The sequence below is a fragment of the Trichomycterus rosablanca genome, chromosome 9 (genome assembly GCF_030014385.1).
Source record: "Trichomycterus rosablanca isolate fTriRos1 chromosome 9, fTriRos1.hap1, whole genome shotgun sequence".
In the NCBI taxonomy this organism is placed as follows: domain Eukaryota; kingdom Metazoa; phylum Chordata; class Actinopteri; order Siluriformes; family Trichomycteridae; genus Trichomycterus; species Trichomycterus rosablanca.
Window position 1 is genome coordinate 24,272,068 of NC_085996.1, and position 12,762 is coordinate 24,284,829.

Below are 12,762 nucleotides of genomic sequence, written 5' to 3' on the forward strand. Positions count from 1 at the left end.
CATTATTATCCAGCACTGCCTTAACCCTCTTCGGCATGGAATTCACCAGAGCTGCACAGGTTGCTACTGGAATCCTCTTCCACTCCTCCATGATGACATCACGGAGCTGGTGGATGTTAGACACCTTGAACTCCTCCACCTTCCACCTGAGGATGCGCCACAGGTGCTGAATTGGGTTTAGTCCATCACCTTTACCTTCAGCTTCCTCAGCAAGGCAGTTGTCATCTTGGAGGTTGTGTTTGGGGTTGTTATCCTGTTGGAAAATTTTGAAAACAGTTTTCGAAGGGAGGGGATCATGCTCTGTTTCAGAATGTCACAGTACATGTTGGAATTCATGCTTCTGTCAATGAACTGCAGCTCCCCAGTGCCGGCAGCACTCATGCAGCTCAAGACCATGATGCTACCACCACCATGCTTTACTGTAGGCAAGATACAGTTGTCTTGGTACTTCTCACCAGGGCGCCGCCACACATGCTGGACACCATCTGAGCCAAACAAGTTTATCTTGGTCTCGTCAGACCACAGGGCATTCCAGTAATCCATGTTCTTGGACTGCTTGTCTTCAGCAAACTGTTTGCGGGCTTTCTTGTGCGTCAGCTTCCTTCTGGGATGACGACCATGCAGACGGAGTTGATGCAGTGTGCGGCGTATGGTCTGAGCACTGACAGGCTGACCTCCCACACGTCTTCAACCTCTGCAGCAATGCTGGCAGCACTCATGTGTCTATTTTTTAAAGCCAACCTCTGGATATGACGCCGAACACGTGGACTCAACTTCTTTGGTCGACCCTGGCGAAGCCTGTTCCGAGTGGAACCTGTCCTGTAAAACCGCTGTATGACCTTGGCCACCATGCTGTAGCTCAGTTTCAGGGTGTTAGCAATCTTCTTATAGCCCAGGCCATCTTTGTGGAGAGCAACAATTCTATTTCTCACATCCTCAGAGAGTTCTTTGCCATGAGGTGCCATGTTGAATATCCAGTGGCCAGTATGAGAGAATTGTACCCAAAACACCAAATTTAACAGCCCTGCTCCCCATTTACACCTGGAACCTTGACACATGACACCAGGGAGGGACAACGACACATTTGGGCACAATTTGGACATGTTCCCTGTGGGGTGTACTCACTTATGTTGCCAGCTATTTAGACATTAATGGCTGTGTGTTGAGTTATTTTCAGAAGACAGTAAATCTACACTGCTATACAAGCTGTACACTGACTACTCTAAATTATATCCAAGTTTCATGTCTATATTGTTGTCCCATGAAAAGATATAATAAAATATCTGCAGAAATGTGAGGGGTGTACTCACTTTTGTGATACACTGTATATACACAGAATTATATATTAATTATTTGTAACACATAAGCGTTGTACTGAAAACAGACACACCAGAAAATATTATCAGAACCCAACAATTAAAGCTTTTAAAGAGTTTTTTTTATTGAACCAGTACAAGCTCAATACATTGCACTGTCTTTTAAACATTACTGGCTATTTACTATATTTATTCACCCGTTACAAAGTGAGTATTTACAATACTTCGTTAACTGTAGCGCATCACCTTAAGAACGCACTACTAATTAGAGCCCCACATCCTAATAATGGGTCGTTCGCGAACGATCCGATTCTATACGAAAGGAGCCGAGTTTTAATTATATATATTTTTATTTAAGAGCAGTTTTTTATGGGCTGTAATCCACCCATTCCGTTTCGCATCAATAGAGCTATTTATTGTCGAAATTCAAACCAAAACGCACTTCTAGAAGATCCATAAGTCCCATCACTACAACATTTTCTAAAGCTCACATCTACAGTTCTAATTCATTTATATTTTCTTCTATTCAACATGTTAAGAAGCCCCGCAGTGAAGCAGGGCATCAAAAAATTAGTTAATACTCATAATGTTCCTCCCCACGGAAATCTTTAGTAAAAGGCGAAAGATTTAAACGAGATGAAGAGAAACAAGAGTGTATACTGTGCATATGTCCAGATCCGTCCAGATCACACACAATGAGTTTCTACAAAACGGTAAGCTGACCACCAATTTTAAAAATAAAATTAAAAAATTCGTTAAACAACAATACAGTAAAGCTGGTAAAAGTGAGGCCATTATACGTAATGAATTATTGCTCTAAAAACAACAGAAAGTTAAATAGTGCGAGTTTGTTTTGCGTTTTATGCGCACAATGCATTATGGGAAAATAGATAATAATTCTCATACAAGGCTGGTGGAAGCCAGGGGGCAGCATTTTACAGGTCAAGCCCTCGCAGTCGAAAATGCAAGAAAGTTTAAGCAGCCTATTAAAAAGGATTTTAAAAAAATGAGACAATTAAATAATATGCTAAAATAGAAGATATAATAATAATACTAATAATGACAGACAAATGGTTTTTCTCTGCACCGTACATTGATTAGGCTATTGCATATAAACAGATGGATTTTACTACATATTGCACACCTTTCTAATGAACATTTTTCCTCTTTATATGAACATGTACATAATGATTTTATTTTGGAAGGCAAACAAGTAAACCTTTAAAAGGGCCATAATGATTTTCATAGGTAGTGTGGTCTAAAAATAATTGCCGTATAAAATAACTGTCTTTTCTAAGAAAGGAACATTAAAATCTACAGAAAACATATAGTGGTTAAAGAATGTTAATTCAAAATGTTATGAGTTGTGAGTAATTATGAATATTACTAATTTATTTAAAAATATTTAAAAAATGAATAACTTCATATTAAAATCCCTTCTACAAACAAATTATTTGCTAATAATCTTAGTATCAATATATGGTTGTAAAATCATACTATATCGTCATCTCTTAAAATCAATTTGAACTAAGCGTCAACCGTCACCGCTACATGATATCACGTGGCAGGAGAAGCAAAACCGCGGTTCATTATAATGTTTACAATAATTTTGATTTGTTTTTAACACTGTATTTTTTATGCTGTTTTATTGCATTTTCTAGGCTACTTATAGTACTAGGAAAAAAGATTATAGTTTATTTGGTATTTAGCATCCCTCCAAACTAACTCAACCTTCTCTACATGCACATCATACTATGACATACACTAGATTGCCAAAAGTATTCACTCACCCATCCAAATCATTGAATTCAGGTGTTCCAATCACTTCCATGGCCACAGGTGTATAAAACCAAGCACCTAGGCATGCAGACTGCTTCTACAAACATTTGTGAAAAAATGGGTCACTCTCAGGAGCTCAGTGAATTCCAGTGTGGTACCGTGATAGGATGCCACCTGGGCAACAAGTCCAGTCGTGAAATTTCCTCACTCTTAAATATTCCAGTCAACCGTCAGTGGTATTATAACAAAGTGGAAGCGATTGGGAATGACAGCAACTCAGCCACAAAGTGGTAGCCACGTAAAATGACAGAGCGGGGTCAGCGGATGCTGAGGCGCATAGTGTGCAGAGGTCACAGACTTTCTGCAGAGTAAATCGATACAGACCTCCGAACTTCATGTGGCCTTCAGATTAGCTCAAGAACAGTGCGTAGAGAGCTTCATGGAATGGGTTTCCAGCCGAGCAGCTGCATCCAAGCCTTACATCACCAAGCGCAATGCAAAGCATCGGATGCGGTGGTGTAAAACACGTCGCCACTGGACTCTAGAGCAGTGAAGACATGTTCTCTGGAGTGACGAATCACGCTTCTCCTTCTGGCAATCCAATGGACGAGTCTGAGTTTGGCGGTTGCCAGGAGAACGGTACCTGTCTGGCTGCATTGTGCCAAGTGTAAAGTTTGGTGGAGGGGGGATTATGGTGTGGGGTTGTTTTTCAGGCATTGGCTCGGGCCCCTTAGTTCCAGTGAAAGAAACTCTTAATGATTCAGCATACCAAGACATTTTATACAATTTCATGCTCCCAACTTTGTGGGAACAGTTTGGGGATGGCCCCTTCCTGTTCTAACATGACTGCGCAACAGTGCACAAAGCAAGGTCCATAAAGACATGGATGAGCGAGTTTGGTGTGGAAGAACTTGACTGGCCTGCACAGAGTCCTGAACTCAACCTGATAGAACACTGTTGGGATGAATTAGAGCGGAGACTGTGAGCCAGGCCTTGTCATCCAACATCAGTGTCTGAACTCACAAATGCGCTTCTGGAAGAATGGTCAAAATGTCCTATAACCACACTTCTAAACCTTGTGGAAAGCCTTCCCAGAAGAGTTGAAGCTGTTATAGCTGCAAAGAGGGGACCGACATTATATTAAACTCTATGGATTAGGAATGGGATGTCACTCAAGTTTTTATGCGTTGAAGGCAGATGAGCGAATACTTTTGGCAATATAGTGTATATTCTAGGACACGTATTTAAGTATTACTACAATGTTGAAAGTGCATAGCTGTCTGAGGCTACAGTTAATTCAGGAGTGACCTTTATAACTCCCTAACCATTTAAAGTCCTAAGTGTACGTTTATTACTTTTTAAACATTGTTATTCTAGATTTTATTCATTTACTTATTACATGGATTTATTTGTCCTTTTCACTTGAACGTTGTAAAATGTGTAAATAAATCTATAGGTATGTAGGTCTAAAATAGTAACAGTATAAAATAAAGTATAAATGTAGCACCTATCACATACCGAAGGACAATAAAGGCAAAACAGCAACATGGAAGGGAAAAAACTAAGACCTGAAAAAAGAAAAATAGTGAGCAGTAAAGAGTCTTTAGTTGAGCTTTGAAGTCAAAGATAGAAGTGCCATCATAGAGAGGTTGTAGGAGAGAGTTTCAGAATTTGGGAGCAATAGAACTGAGGGACCTGCCACCTGCTGACACAAGTCTGATATGTGGGACAACCAGCAGTCAAGAACCAGCGGGAGTGACAGTAAGGATGAAGTAACAAATGTAGTACATTCACATTTTTAGTACATACCAAACTGATATATAGCGACCCAGTTCAGGCCCAGATTTAATCATATACTTTATACATCCAGTTAAGATACAGATCAGATCTAAACCAGATTTAGACAGGCCATTTGTTGCACAGCTTCCAATCAAATCCAAAATCATGCAAAAAACAAAGACACATTTGGAAATTTTGTTCACAATGTATTCACAGGTTTAAATACATTACTTGTTAACTTTGACAAGCTGATAAGGCTAACTGCCTGCTTAAAATATGATAAATGTAACAACAATCATGATGCATCAGTGGCTACAACAAAGTTTAGCTATAAGTAATAAAAAGTCCAAAGATTAACATTTTACTGTTCATAGTAAGTGGTACACAGCCCATTCAGTAGTTTCACTAGTCTGATTGTTTAAGCACATAAGTCTTTGACACATTTCAGGTTGGTATGTACAAATAAAAGGTGCACAAGAATTTGCATGGTTAGAAACCTGAACACCTCTGTATGTACAATGCCAACTCCAGGTCCAAGATAAAATAGTACAGATAAAATACTGCGTCACCGACTCTGCATTTGATTCCACATGCCTGGAATCGACTCTTTTTGGTATCGACTCACCAGCCGTTGTGGATTCAATATGGCGACGCTCTGTACCAATGTGGAAGATATTATTCAGCCTCTGCAAGAGTCTTTAGTCTCTTTAGGGTTTGAAGTTTATCCTTTTAAGGTATGGTCATGCTATTTACTGGTTTGATGTTGATCTAAAACAGATAATGTTTTTTCTATAGGCTGATAAATGACAAAGTGTTAGATAGGTTGACCTGCTACTCATTTAATATCCGTGTATTAAGTCCTGCCGTGTTTTAAAACGTAAATAATTTAACAAAACGTGGCTGTAAACACGTTGCATACAATCTGCATGTTTATATTATGTACTTTAAGTGACTTTAGATATTCTACTAACATGCATATTGATACAAGCATAATTCTTAAGAAGTCTATGACACTCATGCTTATGTAGCATGCATCTTAATTGTCTTGATGTCTTTCTGTACAGATTGGATGGTACAATGCAGTTGTTTCCCAGGCCCACCAGCTCCAATATTCTCCAGATACACTGGCACTGGTGGTCCTAAGCACCCCTTCCATGTTTGAGAAGGTGTTTCTGCCCTTCCTCCAGAGCTGCAGCTGTGAGGGCATCAGAGATCCTATAGATCAATGTGTATCTGATGCCATTAACTCCTGTGTATCTAAGGTATATTCAATATGAGGTCTTCTTTATTTTTAAAAGTGATTAATGTCAAGAAAAACTAGAAAAAAAGCTAATCTAAGTCAATGTCTTCTATGTAAAAAGCCTTTATTCAGTCACACTAACTTGCTGAAAATATCAGCTAACTTCAAAACCAGGGATTTAATATGGAGTTGGTTTTGGTAGTGTGACAGCCCCCCTCTTGATTTTTCAGCATTTTGCAGTTATTCACTGCTAGTATTTGTGTTTGTCAATAAGCCATGTTCACAGTCTGTGTTATTATTTCTGAAATAGTTTGATGGCGTTGAGATCAGGGCTCTGTGTATGTCAGTCTGATGTTATAAGTTAACTGCCATAAATGTTTTGCATAAATGACATGTATTTTTGAGACAGTAATTACATGTATTTTTTACATGTATACTCTTGTGTGGTCTTAGTGTCTTCCTGGATACTGTGTAAACATCAGTTTTGACTATGAGATGCTACCCAGCAGAAAGCCCAAGTTTTTGGCTCAAACTGCCGCCCACGTAGCAGGAGCTGCACGCTACTACCAGTCGTCAGACATTCAGGATCCACCATGGGGAAACAAGGTAAAGAAATGGAATCCATTAACACTTTGCAGCTGTGTACTTGCTGGTAAAGGATGTGTTGACTTGACCTTTTTAACTACAGTTATTCTGAGTTTACCCACATACGTTCAAAGCTCTGAGTTAGGTTTTGTATAAACATGTAACAATTTACAAATGTAACAGCTCACTATCATTTTTAGGAGCCCCTTTATGAGGCCTGCTTTTAGTGTGCTTTATTACTTGGTTACTAAGTATAGTAAACCTCACTGCAACAAAAGGTCCAAGCTCTCAGTACTAATGATGCTGTTCTACTGTAGACAAAGTTGTAGTGTATGTTTCTTTAACATCTACATCAATGTTTCAATCAATCTTAATGGTTTCAGTGAGGTTGGGGCTCTTTGAAGGCTGCTGGGATTTCACCATACCAAACTAATCGAACCACGTCATGCTTAAACAAAAAGGACCTTCCCCAAACTGTTGTTATAAAGTTAGAAGCATATACGTTATATAACTGTAGCTGAAACACCTTAACATAATAAATAGGCCAGTCCTCCTCACTTTAGTTTGCCTCTGATTTAATCTCACTTCTAGCCTTGTTAATCTCACTGATTTAGAGGTATAAACTTGTTCCTTTATACCTCTTGTGATGTTCACCTCTTGAATAATTGTAATGTCTTAATGGAAACAAGACGCTTTGAAGAGAATCACAAGTGCATTAATAACCAATTTACATAAGACAGTAGGGCTGGCACGGTGGTTAGCACTTTCACCTTACAGCAAAAAGGTCCTGGGTTCGATTCCCCGGCTGATGAGTGTGTGGAGTTTGCATGTTCTCTCCATGTCTGCGTGGGTGTCCTCCCACAGTCCAAAGACATGCAAGTGAGGGAAATTGGAGATACAAAATTGTTCATGACTGTGTTTGACATTAAAACTTGAACTGATGAATCTTGTGTAACGAGTAACTACCTATTCTGTCATGAATGTGACCAAAGTGTGTAAAAACATTGACGTTAAAATTCTAATAAATAAGACAATAGCACCACACACTGGCTAGTCGATGGTACTGCATATGACGTTTACATAGAGCAACTACTCTTTCCATGCATAGGTACTACTAACTTTACTACTGTACAACCGGTCTCACTTTTATGATGACGAGCTATAGTATATTTATGTTAAGGCATTTTTCATGGTTCATAAGAGTTGACGCTCTGTATTAAAAACACTGGGTAAATTTTAAATAATGCCTTTTAGACATTTGTAGGGTGGCACGGTGGCTAAGTGGGTAACACTGTCGCCTTACAGCAAAAAGGCCCTGGGTTCGATCCCAAGGTGGGGCGGTCCCGGTCCTTTCTGTGTGGAGTTTGCATGTTCTCCCCGTGTCTGCGTGAGTTTCCCCCGGGTGCTCCGGTTTCCTCCCACAGTCCAAAGACATGCAAGTGAGGTGAATTGGAGATACAAAATTGTCCATGACTGTGTCCGATATAACCTTGAGAAGTGATGAATCTTGTGTAACGAGTAACTACCGTGTGTCTGTGATGAATGTAACCAAAGTGTAAAACATGATGTTAAAATCCAAACAAACAAACAATAGACATTTGTAAGTAATTAGTAACTGGTGTTAGAAAATTAATGGTTGATTTCTGAAACAAAACATATGTTATAGACTAATTTCACTTTTGTATTTGTTTAAACTCCCTTAAATCCTGATTCCTAAAGACCTCTTGTCCTTTCCACTACAGAAAATGTTTGGCGTGTGTATTCATCCTCGGCTGGGTGGCTGGTTTGCTATTCGGGCTCTATTGGTACTAAAGGGTGTAGAGGTGGGAGAGGCTCTACAGCAGACAGATCCACCAGACTGTGTTAGCTCACAAGAGGCTAGGATTGAGCTGCTGGAAGAGTTTAACCTGCGCTGGCAAGACTGGACCTTCAGGGACATAATCCATACTGAGGAGCAATACTCAGCTCAGCAGAAAGAGTACTTTAATACACCTCCAGCCGAGCGAGGGGCGCTGCTCAGGCGGTGGGGCTTTCTTCCTGAGACACCGACCACAACATGACTTGACCCACCAATGTCATCAATGAAGTTATGATTATTATTAAAAGCTGCTGTAAAATGTGGTCATGGCCACACTGGAACTGGCAGTTTTATGGCAGAAGAAGCTCTAAATTGTGGTTCACTTATTAAATTCGCTATGATTACCAAATACTACGGTTAATTTCCCCAACTAATTCAGATAATAAGAGCTAATTTCCCCCCCCACAACCAGTACTAGTAAAAAAGTCATTATTTCTGATGGGCTGGCACAATATGTTTGAATAATGATTTATACTAAAATAAATTACATGTTTTTTAACATCTACTTGGAAGAGGGGTACACTGGAAAATCAACAGAACAGCATCATTAAGGTTTTATTAATGTATATAAATATTGTTCTGTAATAAAATTTATCTTTATCACATTTTTGTCTGCACATTTGGTATTCATGTAATTTTAATAGTGTAACATTTTTGTACTTTATTTTAAGTATATAATAGTATAGTAATATACACTGCCTGGCCAAAAAAAAGGTCACCACCTGGATTTAACTAAGCAAATAGGTAAGAGCCTCCCATTGGATAATTATTGCATGGGTGATTATGTTTCAGCTGGCAACAAGTTATTTAACCCTAACTGATGCAGTGAGTAGCTTCACAGCTGTGTAGCCTTAAGAAAACCACTTGTCAGTGAGGCTAACCGGCGAAAACGGCTTCAATTTGCTAGGGAGCATAAAGATTGGACTCTGGAGCAATGGAAGAAGGACATGTGGTCTGATGAGTCCAGATTTACCCTGTTCTAGAGTAATGGGTGCATCAGGGTAAGAAGAGAGGCCTAGTGCCTACTGTACAAGCCTGTGGGGTCAGTGCTATGATCTGGGGTTGCTGCAGTTGGTCAGGTCTAGGTTCAGCAATGTTATGTGCCCAAAGAATGAGGTCAGCTGACCACCTGAATATACTGAACGACCAGGTTATTCCATCAATGGATTCACGGGCATATTCCAAGATGACAATGCCAGGATTCATCAGGCTCAAATTGTGAAAGATTGTTTTAGGGAGCATGAGACATCATTTTCACACATGGATTGGCCACCACAGAGTCCAGACCTGAACCCCATTGAGATCACATCTTTGGGATGTGCTGGAGAAGACTTTGCGCAGTGGTCCCCATCTCCCATCATCAATACAAGTTGGGGGGGAAATTTATGTTGTGACATTGCAGAAGCTTGTGGAAACGATGCCACAGCGAATGCGTGCCGTAATCAAAGCTAAAGGCGGTCCAACCAAATATTAGTGTGTGTGACCTTTTTTTTGGCCAGGCAGTGGAGTATTGTAAGTATTTACGCTACGTTGTTTGAAAATAGTTAATTAAAGAGTAGGTCTAGAGTACTACTAGAAGACTAGGACTAGAAAGTTACTGATGCAATATGTATGATTTAAGTGCTATAATACCATTTATATATAAAGAACTAAAACATTTAAAAAAATCTGTTCTGTGTAAAATTGGCTGTGGTATAGGTAACATAACACTCAGTGTTCTCTTCAGGGGCAGTAGATTAGATTCGACTTTATTATCATTACACATGTACGAGTACAAGGCAACGAATTGCAGTTTAGCATCTAACCAGAAGTGCAATAAGCAGCAAGTGCAAGATGTACAGTATCAATGGTATACATTATTTACATGATACGGGCAGTGGTATGGACAAGATATATGGGTGAATATATTATTGAATGTACTATAAACATGATTATCAGATAGGAGTGCTATAGACATAATATACAGATTAAGGTGCTATGTGGTTAAATTACTTTCTTATACCAGAAATTTGGTACCAAAAGTGGTTTGCTCAGTCATTGACAAACATTTTAAAGTAATTGTGCATTAAATGTTTGTTTTCCAAATCTGTAGATAAATATTTTTTACTAATTAAATAAATGAAATGTCACGGTGTGTTTAAACTTGGTAGGATTTGCAAATGCTTATAAATAGATTAGGCTAAAGATGTAGATATGTTACCATTATAGACAAGAAAAACAGTTTTTTAATCGCAGTAAGGCGCTCTCACAAAAAAAAAAACCTTACTACTACAGATCGGTCATGAAAAAAAAAAAACATTTTTCCTCCCCGTCGGGGAATCGAACCCCGGTCTTCCGCGTGACAGGCGGAGATACTGTCCACTATACTAACGAGGAGATGACGAGTGAACACTTGATATAAACCCTAAAGATATACCAGCTCATATATTAGACGCTAATAAAAAAGCTGTAATTAAATTGATCTCTACATTTTGGAAATACATTAACAGCCTAGCAACATTAGTTGATAGCTGTCTACCTTGTTTCTATCTATTATTATTGTTTCTTATCTGAATAAGGTGGTATACTGCATATTGAGAAATACTAACACTAGCTGGTTTATAAGTATTTATTTAAGTTACAGAGTGTACTGACTAACTACAACTTGATTTAACCCCATATTGAGATCAGATATTAAACTATAAGGATCAGATCTAAACATAAACTATGAGGATCAGCATAATACTTTCACTTCTTAAAACTTTGTTTTTATACATTAATTGAAGCCCCGCAGTAAAGCAGGGCATCAAAAAATTAGTTAATACTCATAATGTTCCTCCCCACGGAAATCTTTAGTAAAAGGCGAAAGATTTAAACGAGATGAAGAGAAACAAGAGTGTATACTGAGTTCCTGTCCAGATCCGTCCAGATCCGAGACAATAAGTTCCTACAAAACGGTAAGCTGACCACCAAAATATGTCCTCGCTAAACAACAATACTGTATAGCTGGTAACAATTAGGATATCATACGCAATTGTTTTTTGCAATGATTCTAAAAACAACAAAGAGTTAAATAGTGCAATTTTTTGCGTTTTATGCGCGAAATGCATTATGGGAACAATGCAAAATGGTTCCCATACAACGCTGGTGGAAGCCAGGGGGCAGCATTTCGCAGTCGAATAGTTAGGTATACCTGACTGACAATATTGGTGTGGGAAATATGCAAAAATAAAGGAAATAATAATAATACAAATATAAAAACAAAGCATTTGGTTACTCCAAATAAACAGATGCAGATCTGCTTAACTACAGATTGCAATTAGGCCCTGGGTTTGTTTCCCAGATGGAGCGGTCTAGGTCCTTACAGTGTGAAGGTTCTATGTTCTTGCAGTGTCTGTGTGGGTTCCCTTTGGGAGCTCCAGTTTCTTTCTACAATCCAAGACATGTAAGTTAGAAGAATTGGAGATACAGCATTGACCGTGAAGGTGAATTACATGTAACCTGTAACTACTGATCCTGTCATGAAATGAAACTAAAGTGTATAATGTTAAAATTGTAATAAACAATAATGACCACTTTGCAAGTTTTATTAAAAGAAAAACGACTAACCACTTTGTCATTAACCACTGAATTAATATGAGCAACAACTGAAGTTCCATTTATTTACACTTTAAAAATGCAGTTCAGGTCAAAAAGACAGAAATTCCTTCTAGTGAGAAGTAACTCTTGTAAAGCTCAGTCCAATGATTACATTTCACCTACTAGTAGAGATCGACATCTATAAATAATGTGAAGTTAACATGCTACAAAACAAAAAAAATGTTTCACTCCCCGTCGGGGAATCGAACCCCGGTCTTCCGCGTGACAGGCGGAGATACTGTCCACTATACTAACGAGGAGACAATGAACACTAGCCGTACATACACCCTCAAGATACACCAAGTCATTTATTACATTATTGAAATCCACCTAAAAAATTACAGATAAATACAGATAAATCTTCTGTATTATAAATGTAATACAACATATTAACACAATACTCATCCATCCATCCATCCATGTTATCTGATATTCGACAAATGAAAGAAAATACAGCTAATCACTCTTAATCTGAAATTAAACCAGTAATGAAAAATCCCGTAATTTATGAATAAAAAATATTTAAAATTACCCATATATGCAAAAAAGCATTAAAACATAATGTTAAAGTACATGGCTGGGAGATG

At 38.5% G+C, this 12,762-nt stretch overlaps 1 protein-coding gene and 4 non-coding genes across 5 annotated transcripts; 1 reads left to right on the forward strand and 4 right to left on the reverse strand.

Moving 5' to 3' along the window:
• Window positions 1-1,856: 1,856 nt before the first annotated feature.
• LOC134320951 (U5 spliceosomal RNA) lies at window positions 1,857-1,972 on the reverse strand. The gene has a single exon (XR_010013760.1). It is a non-coding gene; the product is annotated as a U5 spliceosomal RNA (small nuclear RNA).
• Window positions 1,973-5,518: 3,546 nt separating this feature from the next.
• mmachc (metabolism of cobalamin associated C) lies at window positions 5,519-9,162 on the forward strand. Its single transcript, XM_063002129.1, has 4 exons — window positions 5,519-5,608; window positions 5,939-6,136; window positions 6,568-6,720; window positions 8,442-9,162. The coding sequence occupies exons 1-4, from the start codon at window positions 5,519-5,521 to the stop codon at window positions 8,757-8,759; spliced, it is 759 nt and encodes a 252-aa protein (XP_062858199.1). The 3' UTR covers window positions 8,760-9,162.
• A 1,699-nt stretch (window positions 9,163-10,861) lies between these two features.
• Window positions 10,862-10,933, reverse strand: trnad-guc (transfer RNA aspartic acid (anticodon GUC)). The gene has a single exon. It is a non-coding gene; the product is annotated as a tRNA-Asp (tRNA).
• Window positions 10,934-11,320: 387 nt separating this feature from the next.
• On the reverse strand, window positions 11,321-11,436 carry LOC134320947 (U5 spliceosomal RNA). Its single transcript, XR_010013756.1, has one exon. It is a non-coding gene; the product is annotated as a U5 spliceosomal RNA (small nuclear RNA).
• A 927-nt stretch (window positions 11,437-12,363) lies between these two features.
• Window positions 12,364-12,435, reverse strand: trnad-guc (transfer RNA aspartic acid (anticodon GUC)). Its single transcript has one exon. It is a non-coding gene; the product is annotated as a tRNA-Asp (tRNA).
• Between the last annotated feature and the right edge of the window lie 327 nt (window positions 12,436-12,762).